Raw genomic sequence first — 27402 nt, 5'->3', positions numbered from 1 at the left:
ATAAGCAAATGTGGTGAAGAAAGCTGATGGTGCCCGGCTATCAACAGATAAAGCCTCTGGGGTCTTAAAAGCTTGAAGATAAACTAGCTCAGAAGCAACAAAGCCCACATGTAAGAAGCACACCAGCCCGTGTGATCACGAGCTGATAAAGGGATCAGTTATCAGGCATTAAAGAACAAAAAAATCATATCATTGTGTGCTCACCTCCATGATACGATTGCTGAAGACAAATGTGTGCATAAGCAAATGTAGCGAAGAAAGCTGATGGTGCCCAGCTATCCAAAGATATAGCATCTGGGGTCTTAAAGGCTTGAAGATAAACAAGCAGCCATCTCAGAAGCAACTAAGCCCACACAGAAGAAGCACAAGAGCCGGTGTGATCACAAGGTGTCAAAGGCATCAGGGATCAGGTATCATCAGAACAAAAAATCTTACCATAGTGAACGAGGAGGGGAATGTGGAGTGGAGACCCAAAGCCCATTTGTAGGCCACTGGACATCCCCTTACAGAAGGGTTTGGGGGAGGAGACAAGCCAGTCAGGGTATGATGTAGCAGCAATGAAAAATACAACCTTCCTCAAGTTCCTAAATGCTTCCTCTGCCCCCCTCTCAGTATCATGATCCCAATTCTACCTTGCAAGTCTGGCTAGACCAGAGGATGTACACTGGTACAGATAGGAACTGTAAACACAGGGAATCCAGGGCGATGATCCCTTCAGGACCAGTGGTGTGAGTGGCGATACTGGGAGGGTAGAGGGAGGCTGGGTTAAAAAGGGGGAACTGATTACAGGGATCTACATGTGACCTCCTCCTGGGGGGACGGACAATAGAAAAGTGGGTGAAGGGAGATGTCAGATAGGGCAAGATATGACAAAATAATAATTTATAAATTATCAAGGGTTCATGAGGGAGGGGGGAGGCGAGGAGGGAGGGGAAAAATGAGGAGCTGGTGCCAGGGGCTTAGGTGGAGAGCAAATGTTTTGAGAATGATGAGGGCAATGAATGTACAAATGTGCTTTACACAATTGAAGTATGCATGGATTGTGATAAGAGTTGTATGAGCCCCGAATAAAACAATTTTTAAAATTCTGATTTCAAGGCCAGAAAGAGAATGTAAAACCATAAAACTCACTAAGCTAAAGAAGGATACATACTATAGTCCATAAAATGAAAGCCCGAACTTAACTACAAATACCTCTCTCCTAACTCGCGGCTTAAAATAGTTAATAGTGATTAGGTAATTACCTGGAAATGGAGAAGGGTTAGAACCAGAAGAAATCAGGAGAACCACTAAATGGAAGCTCTCAACAGATTTCTGTTTAATATAAGATACAACTCATAATTTGGGGGGACTCTTATAAAGGCGAACTCTTTAGGCAGAAGGACTGCATCTTATGTTACATGCTAGAAAAAAATCTGAAAACAAAAACCCAAAAAATATTGCAGCCATATTTAAATTCAGAGGCAAACATAGAACAAAGGATATCACTATTGCAATCACAAAGATCTTGGCCAAAATCAGATACCGAAAAGATGTTTACATGTGTTTTAATGTCTATGTGAGGGAATTTTACTCTGTGGATCATAACAATATATAGGTAATTTTGCAAAGAATGAGAATTTCCAAACACTTAATAGCACTCCATGGATCAAGAGGTAGCCAGCCATTCAAAGAACATAGAAATACCATATGGTTCAAATAGGAAAATGCTTGCAATGGTAGTATCCAATCACTTTACCGAATCAGTGTATCTGCGCAGAACAAAGAATCTGAGAAGGACTATCAATATCAATCAAGATAGTGGAGAGATTTATAACCTTTGGTATGCAGAAAACAATCTGATAAGAGTCATGGTCACTCATGGTCAGTCATGGTCACTGAGTTGGTGATGACTAGTAGCTACCCCATAGGAGAACAGCCCCTGTGAGCTTCCAAAACAGTAACCCTTTATGGGAGTAGAAAGTCACTAAAAATTATTATCTGTAGAGGGAGTGTGGGTTGGAAAGGGGAAACTGATTACAAGGATCTACATGTGACCTCCTCCCTGGAGGATGGACAAACAGAAAAGTGGGTGAAGGGAGACGTCGGACAGGGCAAGATATGACAAAATAATAATTTATAAATTATCAAGGGTTCATGAGGGAGGAGGTGCGAGGAGGGGAGGGGAAAAAGTTTTGAGAATGATGAGGGCAATGAATGTACACATACGCTTTATACAATTGATGTATGTATGGAATGTGATAAGAGTTATATGAGCCCCTAATAAAACGATTAAAAAAAAAAGAAAATGATGATGGCAACAAATGCACTAGAAAAGGCCATCATGTTTAATAAAATAGAGGGCCAAGTAAAATGATGAAAACACTCAATGTGTCGGATTGACACAATAGGCATAAAAAGAGACTAAAATATACCAATGATTTTTGAAGATGATCCAGGATCAAGTGATGTTTTGTTGCTAGTACAAAGGTTGCCATGTCAATGCAAACTAGATGGAAACTAACATGTTTGGCTCATAGAAAATATTAAATAGATGTCTCAAATAATGGAGGAATGAATGGATGGAAGGGTGAGTTGTATGTAAGGGTAGGTTGGGCCAAGTGATCTAAAAATTTCCTTCCAGCTTAATAATTCCATGGTAACACAAAAACTTCTTTTTCATTTCTCACCAGTCCCTGGAGAAGGTGGCATTTACAGTTGGCCCGGGAAGAAAAAAAATGAAAGGACTCATTCTAGAAAATCAAAATCTAAGATATTCCCAAAGAAGGTGTTAAAGTTTGCCAAAGAATCCTAACCTCAATGTACCCGCTTCTCTAATTAATCCACAATGTGACAGAAGAAGATACACAGACATGGAATAGTACCTACTACGTCTTGGTGTATAGAATAATTAGAAATTTTGAGTGGAGGTAGTTGACTGTATCTTAATATTAGTAATTCTATCCATTAAAGAAATGAAACATAGCCCACTTTAGTTGTTAAAAAACTACATCCAAATACTACAGGGAACAGTTCTATAAATTATTTCTAACAATTTCCCCCAGGCAGCGAACCTCAGCATCAGTTTAGTTTAGCTTTTTCCCATAAAGATTAAGAAGATATATCACAGAAAAAATGGCATGGGATTTTAAAAGGAAATGAACATTTTTAGAGGCTGGAGAAAACAGCATAGCAGTATGTGTAGTAGGGAGAACACTTCCTTCTCTATGGATTTCTAAAATATGCTAAAAATGAAGGCTGGGAAAGTATCACTTTCACCAGACAGTCATAGGCTAGGACTTCAATTATGTATCCCTGTGACTTCTTCACACACTTTTAACTTAGGGTTGGAGAGATTCAGTGGCAGCTTTCGTAACAAATATGCAAAATATGTAGTCACTTTAAATAAAAACGTGCAATCAGGTTTTGAATAAAGGTAAAAGAAAAAAGGTTTCACTGGAATGTCTAAAATTTTTATTTATGTGATATTTTCAAAAACAATGATGTAAATGATGATTTTCTGTACTATTTCATTCCTATTGCATAAACTAAAAATCATGTACAATCTTATCTGCCTGCTCCTCTCTGCTGCTATAGAACCTTGTGTTCACTGTTGCAATACCATTTACTACATTTTATCATCATTACTAGTTTAGTTTATTCATCTATAGCTGACTTGATTCTGAGCACTGGGTATAAGTAGTTCTTTGTTACCTAGTCTCAATCACAGTGCCAGTTTCACAGTTAATGGTCCTTCAGGATCAATTCTAATAAAAGCACTCAATGATACTGAACAACAAAGAAAATCTCTTTGTCAACTAGAGAAAGGTACAACCATTGAGTTCATATCAACTCATAGCTATAGGACAGAGCAGAACTACCTCTGTGGGTTTCCCAAACTCTAAATCTTTACAGGAATAGAAAGCCTCCCAACCCCAAGAATTGATGTAGTAAACCCGACTCCCACCCCCCACAACAGAAACATGGGTGAAGGAAGACAGCAGATGGTGTATGAAAGGAAAACAATAATTTATAATTTATCAAGGGTTAACGAGGGTGGGAGGGTAAGGAGGAGGGGGAAAAAAGAGGAGCTGATACCAAGGGCTCAAGTAGAAAGAAAATAATAATAATAGTAATAATAATAATAAAAGAAAGCCTCGTCTTTCTCCTGGGGAGAGACTGGTGGTTTCAAACTGTCAACCTGAGGTTAGCAATCCAACCAGTGACTACTATGCCACTAGGGCTCCTCTGTTAACTTGATACTCCTAAGTAAAAATAATTCCAACCAATCCACTTGAATTCTATCTGTTGCAACATGAAAATAAGAGAACACGAGGGAGCACATTAGGAATAGCCTTGCATGGAGAGTTTCTGCTTTCAAGAATTTACTGGGACTTTATTCACGCTACATTTATTTTATCTATTTATTGCCGTGGCAGATAAAAATGAACAGGAAGTGGGCAGACGGGTGGAGGATAGGAATTCTATTCAATGAAAAGCTGGCAAACAGGCTTACCTCCTCGGACTGCTCCCGGGTCTGTGTAGGGGAAGATCTTCTTCCCACTGTAAGTCGATGACAGGGGTAAGAGAGGCCTGATTCAGCAAGACACATCTGTGAAAAGAGGAACCCATTATTTGTAATTAAAACGAAACCACGGTACCCAAAAGGATTGTGCTTTTCAGATACTTTCTTTTACTTCTGAAGCTAGATTTTAAAAGTTTACTCGAGAAGCCTGAGCTTTGAAACCTTACCAGGCCGAGAGGATCTGCAACGCTGAAATTCTTTCTGTGAGGGTTGTTTATGGTGGCCAAGTCTAAGATTCATTAGACAGTAGTGGGGGCTCCGGAAAACTGTAAAGAGCTTACAGTAAAACAAGCTACATACATTTTTGTTGTTGTTCCAGTGTGTCTGGCTATTACGTTTCTGATTAGAAGAGCAGTACCTCAGTTTACAAACTCCCAGAACAGTGCTCTAAATCCTATGTGGGGTACTTGGGAAAGTGCTTGATAAAATCATTTAGAAAAACATAAGCACATAAGAATAATCTCATTTGTGATTTAATCAATATGAAGTTACAATTTCATATCATTGCTAAAGTTTATATATCTATAATGCTTTTATTAATGTACTTAATATAGTCTAGCAAACAGACATTTAAATTCTTGTTCTTTTTACCACTATGAACTAAAACATTACCCAAAGGATCTGCATAACTTGGACAAAACAATGATAACATATTTACTTTATTAAAGTGTGTAGTAAGTCAGATATTAAGTAAGATTTTTGAGCTTTAAATTTAGGCAAATTTGTGTAAGGTTTGAGTTTTATGAACATCAATTATTTCCTCCTAAGAAAAGGAATCTTATTTCTCAAAGAGAGACATTTTATATGCTTTAAAAATGAGTATACCTTATAAAAACTATGGTACAAACGTATAATTTTTAAAATAGCAAGTGTCTAAAGAAGCAAGATTATATGCCAATATTTAATTATTGAGAACTCTGTTGAGGTTAGATGCCATGAGTCAATTCCAACTTAAGGTAGACTTAATATTACACCAGCATTACAGTACTTAATAAGGAGACCCGTTGGCACTAGTGGCTAAAGGTTGTACTACTAACCTTCATATCAGTGGTTCAAACCCACCAGCGGATCCATGGGGGAAAGTTAAGGCTGTCTGTCCCAATAAAGATTTAGTCTGTGAAATTCTATGTAGGGTTGATTCTATGTAGGGTTGCTGTGTCAAGATTAAGTCAAGTTTGTCTTTTGGGGGTTTATAGTACCTGCTGTATATAATACTTTCTGTAGCAGGAATTCTATTTTCCCATTATTTTGACAACTGGCATTTGTACATGTTATCTGTAGTTTATGTCACTTTTATCTACATAAGTAATTTAAAACAAAATTGAATTTCAAAATAGGGGTTTCTCTTTGGTACTAATTAAATTTCAAATATATGTACTGAATGCAATGATGATACAAAATAAAGCTTTCTTATTGTTAGAAATAAAACAGGGTATTCATAAGTACCAGGATTGGGTTAGGCATAACTAACTGCAGACAAATATTCAAATGGAAAGTGAAATTTTCAAAGAACTATCTAGGTAGTTTTAATAATGTGAGTTATATGCTGAAATATAGATTTCAGAAAAATCTTATGTGCTTATAGAAAGTTTGATTATGATATTTTTCTTTTAGTTAGGTTAGAAGGGTTTGTGTGTTTTTTTGCATCTAGATTCTTTGACTTTGTATTTTACTAAGGTGAGAAGATCTGATTAATAAATGAAAACAAAACTGCATCAATCCTGTCATTCTAATTCAGTCATATTCATCACTTATCAACTTGATCTTAATATATTTCATTTCAATACAACACGACAAAATTAAGAGTTAAATTGAATGTAAAACACAGGCTAAATTATAAGCTATGTTACCTATATAATATTTTTTATTTGAAAAAGTCTTTCTCATCCCTGGTAAAGAAATCCTCTGGTAAAGAAAGAGTAATCGTGGTAAATGTTGCTGATAATCAGAAGCAGTGAAACCTGGACCAGGAGTCAGAAGATCTCAATGCAAGTGTTGCCTAGCCGCTTGATTTTTAAGTCAGTTCGCTTTTCTAAACCAGTGTTTCTCATTAATTGATTAGAGTGAGTAATCCCTGACTAGTTCAGGTTTTTCTTTTAAGGATTAAATGTGAAAAGTAAATAAAAACTGGCTTTGAAACTGCACTGCAACAGGTAGAAAAGCTGTGATCATTCCGAAGATCATCATTTTTAGGTCCAAGAGAAGAGACAGTGTTTAAGAGACTACCTTTAAATATAGTCAAGTAAGTGAAAAGGAAGGCGCTAGAGCAAGATGCCCACTAAACAAAGGCAGTACTGTAAGGGGGAGCCTTAATGAGCTTGTCTCCACAATCAACAACATTAAGCTTCTTCATGTTTTGTTGCTGTTGTGTGCAATCCAGTTACTGTAGTTCCTATTCTTAGTGACCGCATACAGTGGAGCAGAACTGCCACCTAGGGTTTTCTAGACTAACATCTTTATGCAAATAGGTTGCTAAGTCTTCTCCCATAGAGCTTTTGGTAGGTTCAAAATGCCAACCTTTTAGGGTGCAGTCAAGCACCTAACTGTTGAGCCACCAAAGCTCCTAACCTTCCTGAGCTACTAATAATTCCTAAGGATAAGAACACAGTGGTCAAGGAATTCCTCTAGTATAGAACTGATCAAATGGGTCTCTATTTCAAATCCTACTGATAACATCTTGCTGAAGAAATTAAAGGGTCAGAAATTTTTTTTCCTTCAGAAATTTCTAAGTTACTATGTGACAGGCATTGTGTAAATAAAACACATAATGTCTGTTCTAAGGTAGCATGTCAGTTGGGAGACAAGAAAGGTAAAAGTAAAAGATGGTGATAAATCCCTACAAAGTCAGTCTCTGTAGGGCTGGAAACTCCTAGGAACTACAATAATACCAACCACTAAGAGAGTGACTTCAAGAAGGGCTAACGTAAATTTATAAATGTGACCCATAATCTAAAGTTTTATAAAATATATTGAAGTCAGAAGACTAAGGTTCCAGTCTAGCTAAACCACTCAATAACTCAACAACTATGAGCAAAATCACTTGGCATTTCTATACTTCAGTTTTCTTAATCAGATAGTGGTGTAATATAATGAAATATGCAAAGATCTAGAATTACAAAACCAAAAAGGAAGAAGATATACTCAGCATATGAGGTAGTTAGTTTATTGTGCCAACCTGGCCAATAAACACATGTGGGGTTAATTGAAGGGCGTAGGGATAAAAGGCTCAGTAAGCCTCGGCTTTCTAGTTCTCGGGTCTCTTGTTTTCTGATGTTCTGACCAGGGTGCAGTTGCCTTAGCCAGTTCCCTGCTTTATCTGGCAAGGGTCACTTCCTGCAAGATATCCCTGAGGAGAAGCCACATGGACCTACCCCGATGCAGCCCTGGGCACTGGAGTAACTGCTACCTTTGATTCTATATAATATGCTACTTCTTAAAATGGTTGAGTTCTTTTTGGTACAATGATTGTGTAATACTTCCATCTTCTTTTGATGCTCCCTGCAGTGCTCAATGTTTTATCAGTGTATAAGTAACAGTGTAACTTATGACAAAACCATAATAATTGATGAATTATGAAGGAGACCCCTGCCAGCGCTGAGATGCTTACACATTCACTGACTCGGCTTTCCTCCTGAAGTCGGCGTCATTGCCTCTGTTTTGTAAGATGGAGGAGGACTTTGTGGATTGGTGCTGGAAATATGGGTTAATGGGTTAGTGTTGGACTTGTGGGCTTGGTCAGCACTGGATTGGGATGTTTTCTTGATGCGCACTTAACCTTTATATAAAACTCTCTCTTATACATAAGTTTCTGTGGATTTGTTTCTGGAAAGTACCCAGACTAACAGCGTATCTTAAAGTGAAAGAACTAAAGAGAAAATTTCAAGCCTCAAATTTCAATATTGAAAGATTCTATGGATAAAACATTGAGCACTGCAGGGAGCATCAAAAGAGGATGGAAGTATTACACAATCACTGTACCAAAAAGAACTCAACCATTTCAAGAAGTAGCATATTATATAGAATCAAAGGTAGCAGTTCAATCTGAACTGAATGGATTAACCACTTCTGAACCACCACCCCTCCCCCGCCCCAAATAAAAGCTCTAGGATTTGATAAATTACCAGTTAGAATGTTTAACCAAGGGGATGGACAGCAGAGAAGAGGGTGGAGGGAGACGTCGGACAGTGTAACTTATGACAAAACCATAATAATTGATGAATGAGGGAGGGGGGGAGGGAGGGGGAAAATGAACAACTGATATTTAAGGACTAAAGTAGAAGGCAAATGTTTTGAGAACGATGAGGGCAACAAATGTACATATGTGCTTGACACATGGACATATGTATGGATTGTGGTAAGAATTGTACGAGCCCCCAATAAAATAATTTTTTAAAAAAAGAATGTTTAACCAAGCTGAAGACACATTGGAAGCACTTACTGGCAGATGACTACCTGATCAACTGACTAGAAGAGATCAGTATATGTACCCATTCCAAACAAAGATGACCCAACAGAACATGCAAATTACAGAGCACTATCACGGATATCAAATGCAAGTAAAACTTTGCTGAGATCATCCAACAATTGTTGCAACAATCCAGTGACAGGGAGCTGCTAGAAATTCAGGCTGGATTCAGAAAAGGACATGGATAAGAGATATCATTGCTGATGTTAGATGGATCTTGGCTGAAAGCAAAGAATCCCCAAAAGATGCTTACTTGTGGTTTATTGACTATGCCAAATCATTTGACCGTGTGAACCATAGCAAACTATGTGTAGCCTTGAGAAGAATGTGAATTCCAGAGCACTTTATTATCAGGAGAGATTGGTCCCTGACACAGTATATTATGCCTGGTAAAGTAGAAGGTCAGTGAAAAAAAGGAAGAACCCTTGACAAGATGGACTGATAGAAGTGGTTGCAACAATGGGCTCAAATACAACAACAATATTGAATATGGCACAGGACAGGGCAGTATTTCGTTCTGTTCTGTTGTGTATAGGTCGCTATGAATCAAAAAGACTTGATAGTACCCCACAACAACAACAGCACATTGAAGAGTGCAGAATTCTTCGGAAAGGGTTAGAGAGATGGAAATACCAAGTTCAGATGTATATAGAAGGAGGTTATGTTGAGAAACAATAGCTTCACATTTTGACATTTTTTTATATTAAAAGTTTCAAACATAGCAATTTTTAAAAACTTTCCTTTGTACAAAGGGGCTTCAAAAATTCAGAGAAAAATTGAATGAAAAGGTAATGGCATTTTTACACATAAGTTTTCTGAGGCTCCCTCAATGTCTTGCACTCAAGGTGAAAAAGCAATAATAGGTAAAACTGTTGGCACCTCAGCATAAATTAAGGTAGTGGCACCAAACTATGCCTGTACTTGATGTGAAAATGCCAGTTTCGTTTAAGAATGTCCTAGATAAAAAATATTACCTTTAATTAAATCTTGACTCTTGAGTACATGTCTTAAAGGAAAATAAGCTAAAAGCCCTCCTGCTGCATTTCAATGTATGGTGGTTTTCTTGATAACAAAGTCCTGTGTAATTGTTTGAGCTGTGTGCTGCATTAGAATACTACTGCTACTTAAATGACCGACAGAAACTATGGTTATTCAGATTGGAGGATTTGGCAGGGATTTTCTCAAAATGAATGAAGGCTGCCTGCTACTCCTAGGGCCATGACTGGCAGTGCTAAATGTCATTAATAAAATCTATTCTTCAAGTAGAAATTATAATTTTGGAAAATGATCTGCTATTATGAACTCCAAAGTTTCCCAACACTTTAAGACTTTTCTGGTGAGATCATTGTTGAGATTAGCAGATGTCACATTTTATAACATATAATGAAATGTGCCAACAATGGAAAAAGGTGTATAATTCAAAAAGAAATATTCTCTAAATGAACACTTCATGATGTCATAAAGCACATATGGGCAAACTATATATTCAAAGTATAAGCCAAATCAATGGATCTTATTATACAATAAAATGCAAACTGGTCTTAAGATTTCACATTGAAATTTGCCTCTAAGAAAGTACCACTTGTCGAGTCCTGGTTTAATATCAAAGAAGAATATTTGAAAAGATACCTGAAATTACTTGAAAGTATATAGTGTCTTCTTTATTAATGTTTTATTTATTAAAACAAAAAATATTAGGACAATGTACAAAATAGATATTCTGTAAACCATTATCAGTGGCTACCTCTGGTAAGTCATTTATTATTATTATTTTAAGCATGGCCCTTAGGTATTTATAAGGTACTTATTAATACTGCTTTCTTTTTAAATATCTTTTTAAATATGACTCAGTTCTTTTACAATCAAATTTAGATCTCTTTTAAATACGCAGCTGTGTTATTAACAGCAAAGACAAAGGCACTTTAAGAGTAATGGACTAGAAGTTAGGAGACCTGAGTTAAAGGACTTGGGGCCAGTTATCTGGAGCCTTAATATGCTGTTTTGTACAATGTGGGTCACATGAATGCTGTCCCAGATCCTTCCACCTCTACAAAGACTATTTTAAATATGATATTAAGAAGATGGAGTCAAGCCTTCTTGCCCTAAATATAACATGCTCAATAATACAACCAAAAAATCTTGATATTATAGCTTTAATATTTTTATCCATATATGTATTTATATGTTTATAAAATATGGTTCCATAGAAAGAACTAAGATGGAAAGTTCTATTTTTTAAAATACCACATTTCACACTTGTCATTATTCTGACAAGAGACTATCATCATTAATTCCATCCAGGGTTGGGGATGCTACTGGGCATCAAGATTAAATATAATCATTGCTGCACTAAGAAGATATAAATATATATAAACAGTACTAAACATTGGTTCACTGAGGTATAAATGGCACAGAATTGCACACATTTTACAATGTATATCCGATGGTTTAACATACATTTACATACCCCATGAAACTGAGAATTTTAAAATATCTTAATACTAATTGTTGTTGAAAGCTTAATATACACACTGATATAATACAAATTGTTTTATATGTCTTATCCCCACTAATTTTCATAATAAGCTCACCAGATAGGAATTATTTTAAAGACTAGGATTAAGAAATGTGCTCAAGGTCATATGGGTATTGAGTTTTTGAGCTAAAATTCAGACTCAGGCGGCATATTTCAGAGCCATTTTAAATGTACGTACTCAAATAACTACCATGTAATGCAATGGAATTAATTCGATGGCAATGGGTAAGGTAAGTATATACTTCACAAAGTTCTTGGAATAAAAGAGAACACTGGTTGGCTCTTTAGTCATCAGTCAGGTCTGGAACGGAATAATCAGTCATTTAAAACCTAAAGGACAGCACTTAACCTAATAAAAAATTCAGAGGGTTAGAAGAGGACAAGGAATAGAAACAGAAACCACAAGGCAAAAATGAATTAAGTGATGATAAATTGAGGAGACTGCAATAGATGAGTTGAAACAAAATGTGTATGTATTGCTGAATGTAAAACTAAAGGTCTGCTCGGTAAACCACCCAATTCATAATTAAAAAAAAAAAGAATATTATAAACTTCAGGAAAACCACTGAAAAAGGTTTTAAAAGTTATCAATAATACATTTTTAAAATGTTTATGGAAGAAATAGAAAGTTAATGGAATCTCTCCATGAACTCTTTGAAGCTCTCTCATATGTTGTCTCTTAGGTCTCTGGGTGGCACAAACAGTTTGCATTTGACTACTACCCTGAAGTTGACAGATCAAATCCACTCAATGACACCTCAGAAGAAAAGTCTCACAATTTCCTATGTATATTTTACAGCCATGAAAATCCGATGGAGCAGTTCTATTCTGCAATATATGGGGTTGACATGAGTTGGCATTGACTTGATGGCAGTAAGTTCAGTTTTGCTACATGTTGTCTTATGGTTTGATAAACATAACTCGCTTTGGTTTAATTAAAATAGCTACTCCTGGAAACCATCAAATTCTCAGCACTATATCAAGTGTTAAGGAGTTTGGGTGGCACGGTGGGCAATACGTTGGGCTGCTAATCTCAAGGTTAGCAGTTTAAAACCATCAGGCACTTGGTGGGAAAAAGAGGAGGCTTTTATAGTCATGAAAAGATACAATCTCAATCCAGGGCAGATGATCCCTTCAGGACCAGTGGTGTGAGTGGAGATACTGGCAGGGTGGAGGGAGGGTGGGTTGGAAAGGGTGAACTGATTACAAGGATCGACATATAACCTTCTCTCTGGCGAACAGACAAAAGAAAAGTGGGTAAAGAGAGACGTCGGACAGGGCAAGATATGACAAAATAATAATTTATAGATTACCAAGGGTTGATGAGGGAGGAGGGAGCAGGGAGGAAGGGGAAAAGTGAGGAGCTGATGCCAGGGGCTTAGGTGGAGAGCAAATGTTTTGAGAATGATGAGGGCAATGAATGTACAAATGTGCTTTACACAATTGATGTATGTATGGATTGTGATGAGTTGTATGAGCCCCTAATAAAACGATTTAAAAAAAAAAAAGCTTTCTGCTGTGAACGCTGCAGAGGAAGCATCGTTTGGGCCTTTTCTCCCCACCGCCGTCATGTCGAAGTCAGAGTCTCCTGAGGAGCCCGAACAGCTGCGGAAACTGTATCGGAGGACTGAGCTTTGAAACAGCAGATGAGTCTGCGGAGCCATTGTGAGCCATGGGGGCCCTTATGGACTGTGTGGTGATGAGAGATCCAAACATGAAACAGCAGATGAGTCTGCGGAGCCATTGTGAGCCATGGGGGCCCTTATGGACTGTGTGGTGATGAGAGATCCAAACACCAAGCGCTCCAGAGGCTGTAGGTCTGTCCCTACTCCACTGTGGAGGAGGTGGATGCAGCCACACAAGGTAGAGTCATGGAACCCATGAGAAGACTCGCAAAGACCAGGCGCCTGCTTCATGGTGAAAAAGATCTTTGTCGGTGGCATCGAAGAAGACCCTGAAGAGCACCACCTATGAGAGTACTTCGAGCACTATGGGAAAATTGAAGTGATTGAAATCATGACTGATTAAGGCAGTGGCAAGAAGAGAGGCTTTGCTTTTGTGACTTTTGATGACCATGACTCCGTACGTAGATAAGACTGTCATTCAAAAATACCACACTGTGAATGGCTACAACTGTGAAGTATGAAAATCCCTGTCGAAGCAAGAGATGGTCAGTGCCTCCTCCAGCCAAAGAGGTCGAAGCGGTTCTGGAAACTTTGGTTGGGGCGGAAACTTCAGTGGACGTGGTGGCTTCGGTGGCAGCCGCGGTGGTGGTGGATATGGCGGCAGTGGGGATGGTTAGAATGGATTTGGTAATGATGGAAGCAACTTTGGAGGTGGTGGAAGCTAGTGATTTTGGCAACTACAACAATCTTCCAATTTTGGACCAATGAAGGGAGGGAACTTTGGAGGCAGAAGTTCTGGCCTTACGGTGGTGGAGGTCAATACTTTTGCCAAACCACGAAACCAAGGTGGCTATGGTGGCTCAAACAGTAGCAGTAGTTATGGCAGTGGCAGAAGATTTTAAATGACTACCAGGTAAGTGAGCACCTTTCTCTTGGTTTGACTTAGATTTTGTAATTGCTAAAAAACCTAGTAACCCTAATGCAGCTGAGCAGTGTAACATAGTTAACGTAATTGCAGTTTAATTGTGGCTACTAAGTTAATGTTCAGAAGAGCAAAATTGTGGGAAACAACTTGCTGTTGGATTGTAGCCTTGAGTCTTGATATGTTTAGATTAACAACTTTATTCCATATTGTTCAACAGGAAACAAAGCTTAGCAGGAGAGCCAGAGAGGTGACAGGGAAGCTACAGGTGACAACAGATTTGTGAACGCAGCCAAGCACAGTGGGGGCAAGGGACTAGCTGCTCCAAAGAAGACATGTTTTAGACAATACTCGTGTATGGGCAAAAGAACTTGAGGACTGTATTTGTGACTAATTGTATAGGTTATTTTAGTTTCTGTTCTGTGGAAAGTGTAAACTAGTCCAACAAGGGGTTTTAATGTAGTTTTTCTTTTTCTTTTTTTTGCACCCATGCTGGTGATTGCTAAATGTAATAATCTGATCATGACGCTTAATAAATGTCTTTTAAAAAAAAGATACAGTCTCAGAAACTTTAACAAGGGTGTTTCTACCAAGTCCTATAGGATCTCTGAGTTGGAATTAACTTGAAGGCAGTGAGTTTGAATTTATAGTAGTATATGACATTTCTATAAATTTAAGATTATCATTATTTTGTACAACATAGAACAGATGTGGTTATGGGGTTAACTGAATCCACCCAAAATATGTATTTAAAATTGACCTGAATGCCTGTGGTTATAATCCCATTAGGGAACGGGTTGTCTTTGTTATTATGTTAATGAGCCAGGCTTAGTGTAGGGTATATTTTGAATCAATCTCTTTTGAGATATAAAAGAGATTCAACAAGCAAACTAAGAAACAAAGATTAGGAAGAAGCATCAAGTCACAAGTGGAATGTCCAACAGCTCAGAGACAAAGCCCTCTCCATGGCTGAGAGCGAGAAAACCTTCTCCTAAAACTGGCACCCTGATTTAGGATTTCTAGCCTTATCTATGAGAAAAGTTATTTGTTTCTTAAAAATCACCCTACTGTGGTATTACTGTTACAGCAGCACGAGATAAGTAAGACTTGTCTTTTTGAGAATGATGATGGCAACAAATGTACCAATGTGCTTGACACAATGGACGCATGTATAGATTATGATAAGAGTTGTACAAGCCCCCAATAAATGATTAAAAAAAAAAAAGATTTGTCCAAGGTCAATCAACTCACAAGTGGCAAACCACATCATCTACGTAGTCTATAACCTGTTTCCCATATCACATTGCCAACACAAAGCCTTTTAAGAAGAGAGAGTCCTGAAGATGACTGCTAGATCATCTTTTTAAAAATTTCAGATGATCCCTGCTCAGCTGGACAGATTACTGGGCTAGCTTTAAGCCAAACTAAATCGTGAGACTGAAGTTTCAATTACTGCCAACCAGAATGCAAATCAGAAAAAGCCTACTATATGCAATCCAAGCTGTGTTTCTTTTCTTTTTTAATTTTTAAATCACTTACGTGCTAAATAAGTCACAGAGCTTTCATTTGTGGCAGGCTGAAGCAAGCTTATTAAGAATGCTAGTTACCAAGTGCACATTCACTTGTCTGGACTAGCCCACTGCCACATTTTTGTAGCAGGGTTAAATAGCAGTTTAGTCACCTCATAAGAAAGCACACTGTTATAAAGGAAGTGACTAATAATATTCTGGAACCAATGGAATACTAAAAGAGATATGCAGGTCATGACCAATTATCTACAAAACTACTACATAAATAGCTCAAAAAAGGTTCTCTGTCTTGCCTTGCTGTGTACTCAATTGATTTGGTAAGTGGGTATGGTTTGATGAAATAAACACCAACAGTAACAAATTCTGAGGCTTTCTGCTGTGCACATAAACATGAATGTTACCATATAAATAGGCAGAGTTGAAAGAAACAAGGATGGCTTGATTTTAGAATGGTTGGAATGGTTAAAATAATTGGCACTGTCCTTAGAATTCCCTAGTTTCTAACTAAGAGACCACAGATCTTAAAGCCATTTCCATCTTACGACCTCCCTAGCACACCCTGTTAGTTAAAAAAGAATTCCAGAGAAAGTTTAAGCAGTTTTTTAACTTTTCAACTTCTATCAACACTCCTATCCTCCCCAATAGAGTCTAAATGAAAGGCCATTTCACCACACATATTTTTAGTCTAATCCTCCCAATTATCAAGGAAAGAAAGTGAGGCGTAGAGAGGTAACGTTGTTTGCTCCAAGTCTCACATCTTAATGAAACAGTTTATGTGCTCTTGACTACAAAAATAGTTCTTCCTACTAAACATCAACCATCTTCTTTATAGATGTTATAATCAGCTGCAAAATTCTAATAATTACTACCTTTATCTTTAAAAAACAAAAAATAAGGTACTAAACCCAAGTAAAGTTACAATTTATATATGTCTGACTTGCTAACCACAAAGTCAGTGCCTCAAACCCATCAGCCGCTCCACAGGAGAACGACAAAGCTTTCTGCTCCCTTGAGGGTTTATAGCCTCAGAGGGGTGGTTCGGCTCTGTCAACAGAGGTGCTATGAGATGGAATCAACTTGATGGGAGTACATTTAGTTGGGTGAGGCTCTTAAACAGTAGGCGAACCATCTGATGTTACTTTTCTACATTATGATTATCCTCCGTCATGCTATCTCTGACCGACCCAAGATTATCTTGAGTTTTTCCTAGCAAAGCAGTTGCTCAACACAAGTTATTACTTAAAATAAATATTTTCAGGGGGAGGGGAAAAAGGAAAACGAGGAGCTAATGCCAGGAACCCGAGGAAAGCGAAATTTGAGAATGGTGAGCGCAACAAATGTATAAGTGTGCTTTACACAATTGATGTATGTATGGATTGTGATGAATTGTATGAGCCCCAATAAAATGATTTAAAAAATAATAAAATAAATATTTTCTAGCATTTCAGCTCCTGAAACCAGATTATGACACAGAGTGATAAAGAAGTGCCCAATATCACTAACCCACCCAAGGGGAGGGTATGGTTTATATCTCCACAGGGAAAGGGGGACCAGACTTCAATCTGGTGCTCCAAGATGTGAATGCAACACCCTGGCATGGAGCAGGGAACTAGTAGAGAGGTCTGAGGGGGCAGCCCCAATCCCAACTATGTGGACAGCAGTCCCTCCACCCAGAAGAATTTACTTCAGAGGACAGCACTGAAGCTACAGCTCAGGGAGAGGGACATGTCTGATCAGAGCACACAGGAGCAAATGAAGAGGGAGGAAGACAAGAGTGAAGCACATCCTGGTCCACCATGCCTTGAGGACGATATCCATGCTCAGAGCAACCAATGCACAGAGAGGACCATATGGCCGGCCCCACTAGGAGTCATGACATCCTTCACTGACCCATAGCCCTACGGGGACAACACTAGAGACACAGTATGGGAATTGCGGCTGATATGACCCCACCTCACCGAGGCAAAACACTAAGGGCGTGCAACAGAACAGCACGGGGGGGCAGGGCAAGGAAGTCCCGAGGGAATACCAAAAATAGATTTTGGGGCCTGGGTGGGATACCCCATCAGACTCGACCGGAAAACACTCCTAAAGGTCAACAAACAGACCTTGAACTATTTACAGGCTTTTCTTTTTTGTGTGTCATTGTTTTTCTGTTGTTTTGTTTCTTTGCTCTGTCTTGTTTTTTATCTTTGCAGGTCTATCTAGATAAGATAGGTGGGATAAACAATCTAGAGGAGAAAACAACGGGACCGACAGTTCCAGGGGGACACAGGAGAGGGGGGGGGGGAGAGGAAGTGCTGTGAACAAACCCAGGGACAAGGGAACAACAAGTGATACAAAATCAGTGGCGAGGAGGGTGTGAGAGGCCTGGTAGCACTTGATGAGGGGCAAACAGAAAAGTGGGTGAAGGAAGACATCAGAAAGTGTAGGATATGACAAAACAATAATAATTTATAAATTATAAGGGTTCATGAGGGAGAGGAGATTGGGGAGGGAGAAGAAAAATGAGGAGCTAATACCAAGGGCTTAAGCAGAAAGCAAATGTTTTGAGAATGATGATGGCAACAAAAGTACAAATGTGCTTGACACAATGGATGTATGTATGGGTTGTGATAAGAGTTGTATGCGCCCCCAATAAAATGATTTTTTTTAAAGTGCCCAATATAACAGAATTAGCAAAATTCTGAACCAAAGTAAACCCATTTTGCCACCAAGTCTAAACAAATACACTTTAGTCAACAAAATTTATAACTATCACAATATTCTTGTACTTTATTATTCATTTATTCTAGTGAACACAACAGTGGTTCTCAACCTTCCTAATGCTGTGACCCTTTAATACAGTTTAGTTCCTCATGTTGTGGTGACCCTCAACCATAACATTATTTTCAATGCTACTTCCTAGCTGTAAATTTGCTACTGTTATGATTCAGGCGACCCATGAAAGGGTCGTTTGCTCCCAAAAGAGGTCGCCACCCACAGGTTGAGAACCCCTGTACTACAAGAATGTCTAAAGGTACTTGAGAACACTAGAGTACCTTTCTAAAGAACACTAAATTACCAAACAAAAAGTCCAGCATTGTCAGACTAGTCTTACACTCCCTGGTAGCAATTTTCTCTCCCATACCTATTTATGAAGGAGAGTCAAGTATGTACACACACACCCCAAAAAACCTCATCCATTACCTTTTAACTCCATTTTTTCCATGAACTTTTTGAAGCCCGCTCAAATATACGTATTTATCTTTAGGCAGATGGGCAAGTTGTTATTTGCAGGGCAATTTTAAGCAAAAGAAGCTATTTCAGTTGAATAAAAAGTTGTTCTTTAATGTCAATTTTTTTTGCCCAGAGGTCAATAATCTATGCTATGAGTATACGTCTTGTTTCTCAGTTCCTGGCTCTAATGCTTTGTGTTATTTAATTGCTAAGAGCACCCTCTGGTGGAGGGCAAAAGAGGGGAAATGAAAACAACTGTTATTCTAGTTGATACTCTTAATGCAATCCTTCATTACAAGGGTAGAACAGTCCCTGTGGGTTGTCAAAGTTGTATTCTTACAGTAGATTGCTCCATCTTTCTCCTAATTAACAGCTGGCAGGTTCAAGCACAGATGGAAAAAGAGAAGGCCAGTAAGAAAAGAGAGAGTGCTAACACATTGTGGGGATAGCAATCGATGTCAAGGAAAAACCTATGTATGAATTACTGAAAGGGAAAATAATTTGCATTTTAACTTTAACCTAAAACACAATAAAATTTGTAAAGAAAAAAAAGTTAGGTTACAAAGTCGTGCTCAAAAGTAGAACATGCTAGTTTCCTACATGATGAACTTTGAGGGAAAGGACAATCAAAGACAGAGGTGTTCTTTATCTGCACTATTATTTATTTGCACTAACTTTGGGAGACCAGGTAAGTCTAGTCTGCAGCTTAAATATACATAACCAGTGTGTAAGTCTGTTTTCTTCTATTGCTACCATTAAAACAAAGCAAGTAATGTTCTTCAGGCTATTTGATGCCCTTAGGACTTATTTCTTCTATCAGTGCTGCACGTGATAGTCCTTTTACTAAAATTTAACATAGATTAAAAACTGAGATGGGCAAACATGTTGAAAGAGTAGTGTATGCAAATAAAAGCACAAAAATGAAATATTGAAACTTGTCTCTTCTCTTGGTATGGAAGAACTGGCCTAAATGATTTCCATGTTGCTTTCTTTTGCAAAAGTTTCTACCTAAATTTTTCAGTCTGGTGATTGAGAATGCAAGGTGGTACCCTCCCAAAAAATCAGATCCCCCCCCCCCAGAGCTATGTATTACTTTTTTAAAAAACAAACAAAACAAACCATCCAAACTTATCAGCTTCAAAGTACTCTCCATTACACTTAATACATTTGTCAAATCTGTCATTGCATTCTTGGAAACATTTTCAAACATCTGTTTGGATGACCGACAGCATTTTTTCACCTCTTTGACACTGTCAAATCGCTGTCCTTTCATGTCCCTCTTCATTTGAGGAAACAAAAGTAAGTCGCATGGAGTAAAGTCAGATGAGTAAGATGCATGGGTTAAGAAGCATGCTATTTTTTTTGCCAAAAACTGGTGCACTGAGATGGCTGGGTAAGCAGGTGCATTATCATGGAGGCAAAACCAGTCCGCTATATGCCTCAAATCAGGCTTCTGTTACACTATTTTTTCAGAATCTCTAAATAGAAAGCATTATTAACAATCTGATCTGGTAGAATGAACTCCAAATGCATTATGAGTTGACATTTTTGTCCATTTAGGAAGTTGACAGATGTCTGGAACAAGGTTTGTTATCAATCGACATTTCACCTTTTTGAAACGAGAAAACCACTTGGACACTTAAGTTTTCCCCAGAATGCAGCCTTGTATGCTGTGTTAACATCACAACAGTTTCTGCGGCATTTTTTCCGAGCAGCAAACAAAATTTCACAGCCACATGTTGTTCTCTTAATTTGTTCATCACAAAGAACAAGGTTCATGCGTAACTGCTTTTACCGAAAAATTCACTGTGACCAGAGAGAACCTTCCCAGTCAATGTCACTGGGTGCACTAACTCAGAGCAAGCTGCTGGATGCTGACCTAGTGGAACAAATGCATACTACGAAAGCTCTGACTAGGGGAGCTTTTTTGTTTTGGGGGGAGCACCCCCTCGAATATAAGGCACATAACGGTGATGGAAAGAGTCCTGAGTGGCACAGCGGTTAAACATTTGGGTGCTATCTGAAAAATCGGTGGTCAAACCCACCAGTCACTGCACAGAAAAAAGACCTGGCAATCTGGTCCAGTAGCGGTTACTGGTTAGGAAAGCCCATGGAAGCAGTTCTACCCTGTGCTTCAGGGTTGTCATGAGTCAGAACTGGTTCCATGGTGCACAATAACGATAAAGTGAGGAAATAGTATGAGCAACTTATGTAGTAAAGCCTCATCTGGTTTTTTGGAGGAGGGGGAAAGCACAGATTTTACAGCCTGCAAATTAGTAAAGAAAGTCTCAATTTACCTTATGTGTATTCAGTTCAGGTAAACGTAGTCATTAAATTATTTGATTAATTTACAAATAAAGTATTTTAAAATACTGCTATTAAAGAAAACAAGAATGGATGACATTTGGAGAAGAGTGAAAAAGGCTTATCAAACCTTCCCAGGGTCCTGTTCAAATACTAATAGCAGTGTTTATATGATGCCTTGAAGTTTATTCAGCTCATTCACATATATTATCCTGGATTATAAAAGCCAGGCCCAATAGTTCAATGAGGGTCTCTTAAATTAGCCGGGGGAAAAACCCAAAAAACAACACAAAAAAACCTTTCAATGTTTCAGCGTTCTTCTAATTATATAAGTAATCCTTTCCAGAAGAGAATATTACTTGCTATATGCTACTGGAAATTTCACACCATAATGGCTTGCAAAAACAAAAAGCACAACGTATTTTTCTTTCTGTTATTTCAATGACTTTGAACGAATACCAAAATGAAAGCCATCTGTTACAATAAAAATAAATGTGTTTCAACAATTTATATTTCTTTTAACTGTTGTTGTTTTGTTAGGCTCTATGAAAATATCTCCAAAGGTATTTAGCAATTTCTGTTAAGTGGGTGAAAAAAATCTATCTTGGGTGTAGTGTGTTCAGGTTATAAAAGCACCCCTGCTTATTTTATCTCCCCACAAAGTGTTGCTGAGATAATTACTGCTGACAGCTTTATTCAAGGTTCATTTCACTTTTTCTGCTATTTTTCTCTAGTTAGAAGTTCAACAGAGCCCATGGGAAGCCACACCCCTCACACCTGTTAGGCTTCTTCATGTTACGGAGGGCCAGTATGGACATGTCACTTCAAATTAGCATTGTACCAGGGCGCTAACTGTGACAATTACTTATCACAGGTTTAACTTAAAAAAAAAAAAGTTTCTAATTCAAGCACAAAAACAGTGTCATAGAATGTAATTTAAACCTGTTAAAGCAGGTTGCATAAAAAATATTCAGAGAGCCACAGAAGCAGTTCCCAGGGTCGAGCTTTGTGCTGTATCTTATAATGCAAGAATTTTATGCTACTGAACATTGCTATTAAAACCAAACCAAACCAAAAAGGTACACTAGGCAGAGCTGGAAAGTATTCTTTATCATGAGTATGGTCATGAGTGAGCTTCACTAGTGTTCTTTATAGCTTCCCCCCTAGCTTGTTTATTTGATTCATCTTGCTAATTCTTCTATGTTACTTAACTGAGCCTAATTAATGAAATTTCTAGCCACAGGAAGGCAGCTACATCTAGATTTATCGAGGGAAAACATAGATTAATACTAGGTAGGAAGGAAAAATTCTCTTCTAATATTTGCTTTTTTCCGCTTGCAAAATAGAAAAAAATTATTATTAGGGAAAGTACACATTAATACAAAAGGAAAAAAGGGAAAAATCTCACATTCTTAAATGTGTTTCAAGCTAGTTATTATTGGTCTCTCTGTTTTAAGTGCAAAATAATCTCAGAATGACACCACCTCTGAAAGACCTGGGACGACTGGAGGTGGTTAATGTGGACTGCTGTGAGGCTAATTGTGGATCTTGAGTTAATTACTTTCTCCTGAAAGGGATTTAAAAAATAAATAAAATGGTGTTTTACTTCATTTTTACTTGAATTTAGACACAAGGAAAAACTAAATGATAATGGCCAGATACTTCACTATTTACTGTTTGGTTTTTTTTTAGATCAAGAGCCAACATATTGATATCAATCACTAGCAAAACAACGGATCTGCATTTGCCACAACCTGCTGCAATATGATTTAGCAAATGCTCTGTCCATTACCTGGTCAGACTTAACAAGAATTCAATGCTGTTACACACACACCTCAATACTAGCACCACCACCACTACTATAACATAACCTAGACTTTTAAACACTCATGAAAAGCAAAGGAGAACATGATACTGTGCAGAGAATCCCACAGAAGAAATTAATTGCTTGCTTGCAGAAAATCGCATCCAGTGGTGAATGAAATCAGTTCCACATTAATCTTTACATAGCAACATAATTTCAGTATGCTAACCGTTTGGTAAATTTTAAAACTATCATACCCATTAAAGGTGCATTAAAAATGCATATGTTTGTTTTTCTCAACTGAAAATATAGAAAGTGATTTTTTGTGCTGGGAAAAATACACCATCAAGATCATTTTCTTCATTTTACTAACATTTAGAAAGTCACTTATTAACAAGAACATTTAAAGTCAACACTGGAAATACTGATTGTCAGAGTCCAGATCTTAATCAAAACCAGCCTTCTGCCTTATTCTATAATTACAACATATTCACGGAGAATCATGAGCAAATCTTTAAGAGGCAGAACACAAAGGTGTTTTCACTTCGATGGGCTCCTCATTTTAAGTATGCCAAAAAGGTTCTGTTACTGATGAAGACTCATTACTTTAGAGAGCAACTGTATTAGTTAGTGGTGATTTCAGCTCCTTCAAATATGCAACGACATCTCAAGCCTGCTTTGTATGCATAAAGAGTACCAACCAGCCATTTGGCACATGCCTCGCCAATAGTGGGATGCCATTTACCCCACAACACTGTGGAACTCTTTGGATAGCAAACACAGGATTTTTGGATGCTTTTCCAGCAGCATCTAATTCCTTGGCAAAACTGGGGCAGTTATGCTAACAGCTTTGGTCTCGAAACGGAGTGTTGCTAGGCATTTGGTCCTGACTTTTCTGCCTGGGGTAAAAATAGAATCCAAATTAACAATACCAAGTCAAACACATCAACATAAATGGGTGCTATCTAGTAACCAGACCAGGGCTTTGGACCAGTTTGAACTGTGTCAGACATGACCAACAAAATAAAACCATCATGGGACAGAGTTTGCAAAATATAAGTGGCTGGAATGATAACCAAACCTAAAATCAAGCCCACTATCATCACACAGATTCCAACTATTAGTGTCAATATATAGGGTTTCCGATGCTATAAATCTTTATGGGAACAGACAGCCTTATCTTTCTCCTGTGGAGCATGGCTGGTGGGTTTGAACCACAAACCATGCAGTTAATAGTACAATATTTACTTAAAAGTGCCACCGGGCTCCTGGATGACAAAAGGAATGGAACAAATTACAGGTCAAAGTCCTGGAATAAGAGGCTCAGAGATTGGTAATGAATGCTTTCAGAGCCTGAACTCAGAGTACGTAATTGCCACAAATGTGGAGGGCGATACCCATTCATAGCAGTAAGGAATGTGAGCCATCTTTGAATAGAGCACTACTGTTTCAGACTATGTGAACAAGAAATTTGGTTGCTATTTAGCGTGCACAGTGCCCTTGTTTTCTAAAAATGCGATAAATATCTAGCTGGGCACTGGTCGGTCATTTTCCCAGTTCTAGTACCTGTTGCTCAAAACTGCTTTAGAGTACTGAAAAGTGAGGATGCTACTTTAAGGACTAAGGTGAGCCTGACCCAAGATATGGTACCAAACTGAACCATTTCCAGTTTCTAAACACTATAACCTACTCAGTATGTCCTAAGAAAAAGGACCACTATGATTTAGGTAGCGTTGGGTGAAGTTAGCTAGAAGTTTTACCACAAGAAAGCCTATGTGGTACCACAGGAGACAGTGCTGGTAGACAGAATAGGCTTCAAGTCCTAACTGTACAACTTTCTAGCTGTGTGACTTTGTTACAGTCATTCACCTCTCTGAATCTCAAAACTATTAAAGAAAAATAGTCTGTAAAAGTACCTTAAAAATACAAAGTAGATCTATAATTTTACTCGTCTACCATTTACTAGGTTCAAACATTAGCATTATACTTTTAACTTGCATATGCATATACCTTGCTTGCCTCCCAAGACTGAAAAGTTAAACACAAATACCACATATTTAGCAATGTGTAGTATAGATGTGTAATAAAAATATCTAACTATGAAGCTGATCTTCATGAGACAATAGTACCCTGATTTCGGATAAAAGCATCTTTAACTCTCCCTTCTATGTAGCATCAGGATTCTACAACTGACTGCAATCTTACCAACATAGAAAACAAGCCACGAACACAACATTAATATAAACCTTCACAATTTTTACGATTTGACCATGGTCACTTTTCTAATTATCCAAACTCCAAAAATGAAACTCAATGCCAGGGAATGTATGGGAGTAGAAAGCCTTGTCTTGCTCCCAAGGAGCAGTTAGTGGTTTTAAACTTCTGATCCCTTGTGATTGGCAGTCCAATACATAACCCCTATGCCACCAGGGCTCCTGCTCCAACTATCCTGTCAACACATAAGTACGCGCAAGATTTTTTTTAAAGTGTATATGCCTTGAGGAGTTCACACATAGTAAAAGTAGTAAAGTGCTTTTACCAGGTTTTGAGTCAAGGTTTACATGGATACAAGAAATATAAATAACAAACTTTAGCCACCTGTTAAATATTGTAATAGGTGCTTGTGCGATTAAAAAGCGAAAATGCCTAACTCTGAAGACTTCAAGGGTAAAGTCAAAAGAGAAAGCTAAATGAGCCTTGAATGATGAGTTATTAGACTGTTCACCAGGAGGTGTTCCAACACCTTAGAAGAGCTAAAAATGATATGAACAATGGCACAATGGCAAGAAAAAAACTGAGAACACAACTAAGAAATCAATAGTTCTGTGTGGCTAAAGGTCAAGTAGGATATCGAATGGTGAAGGATATGGATAAAAGGGGTGTCTAGGTCATATCATGAAGGGACTCACATGTGCCTCATTAAGGGACTTACGCACTATATTGTGGGCAGTGGGAAACGAGTGATATTTCAAGCAAAGGAGTAACATGATTTATATGTACTAAAGAAGGATAACTCATACTACAGAAGAAAGTTGAACTGCGGAAAGCAAGACAGAGAGACACAGGATAGAGAAACCAGGAGAAAAATGATAGCCTTGAATAGGAGATATGCAAGGGAGACATCAATAATCAAAAGTACAATAACAGAGACCACTGTAATTCTTTGTTTTCAAGATCAGAGTGAAATGAAAGAACTTCAATCTTCGTAGCCAGAATTGATTTACCTGGCATAACGATGTGCTTCTACAAATAATTCGTCTTTACTTTGTCAGAGCTGCCTATTGTAAGAATGAGCAGCACAGGACTCAGAAAGCTTTGTTCCAGTGGGTTCTCAGCCAGTGGTTCAAGACCTCTTTGGGGGGGGTCAAACGACCCTTTCACGAGGACACCCGATTCTTAACAGAAGCAAAATACCAGTTATGAAGTAGCAACGAAAATAATTTTATAGTTGGGGGTCACCACAATTTAAGGAACTGTATTAAAGGGTCACAGCATTAAGAAAGTTGGGAACCACTGCTTTATTCATTTAACAAGTATTTCTCCAATACTGTGTGTGTGTATGAATAAAAATAGAAAGAATATCTTCCGTCATAAAACTTATAGTTTAGAATAGGAAATGATCATTTAAAAAAAAATCTAAAATTACAATTGTGGCAAAAGCAATGAAAGAGAGACTTCCATGAAGAAATGGTTGCATTTCAGAGATTCAGTGGAAGGCTGGCTGTTCTAAGTAAAGGAAACTGCATTCAAGGGCTTAGAATGGGAGGGGCCATGACACATTACAAACTCTGACAGGGCACCTGTGTAGCTAAAGAATAGAGATCAAGTATCATAAGATAACATGAAACTGAAGAGGGCGGGTGGGAAAAAAGAGGAGCTGATACCAAGGGCTCAAATAGAAAGTAAATGTTTAGAAAATGATGATGGCAACATATGTACTAATATGCATGATACAACTGATGCATGGATTGTTATAATAGCTATAAGAACCCCCAATAAAATGATCATATATATATATATATATACACACATGATACTAAAGAAGATGGATTCAGCATATACAGGGCTAGGTGGTCAGTCATGTTGAAGACTTTGGACTTTGGAAAGCTAAGAAAGGTTTAATTAGGGAGATTACTTAAGCAAATATGCATCTTTTAGAACATCATTTTGATGTAAAATGGAGAATGAATTGAAGAACAATGAAGGCAGGTTTGAAAGCTTTTATACTTCAGATTCAGAAATTGGTAGCTTAAATTAGGTTGGTAGCAGTGGAAATGGGTAGAAGTAAATAAATGAGAAGTACATATAGGGGTAAAAAAATGAGAAGTACATATCAGAAATTTATGATTATTTGGAAAAGGCAAGCAATGAGAGAGGTATTAAGAATAACTCCTTTAAACCCTAAACCAAAACTACGCAATAAAGCCTTCTTTT

The 27402-nt window shown here is 37.9% G+C and overlaps 1 protein-coding gene and 1 pseudogene across 1 annotated transcript in view; one reads left to right on the top strand and one right to left on the bottom strand.

The window, feature by feature from the left end:
* FAF1 (Fas associated factor 1) overlaps positions 1 to 27402 on the bottom strand; it is a 525932-nt gene that overhangs the window by 183060 nt on the left and 315470 nt on the right. The window contains exon 9 of the mRNA XM_004699438.3: positions 4496 to 4591. Coding sequence (XP_004699495.1) covers positions 4496 to 4591 — 96 coding nt within the window. The remainder of the gene's footprint in view (positions 1 to 4495; positions 4592 to 27402) is intronic.
* Positions 13135 to 14354, top strand: LOC101648222 (annotated as a pseudogene).

This window comes from Echinops telfairi, unplaced genomic scaffold, assembly GCF_000313985.2.
Source record: "Echinops telfairi isolate 266 unplaced genomic scaffold, ASM31398v2 ScPeMD7_443;HRSCAF=831, whole genome shotgun sequence".
Taxonomy (NCBI): Eukaryota; Metazoa; Chordata; class Mammalia; order Afrosoricida; family Tenrecidae; genus Echinops; species Echinops telfairi.
This window is presented reverse-complemented; position numbering and strand designations above follow the sequence as displayed.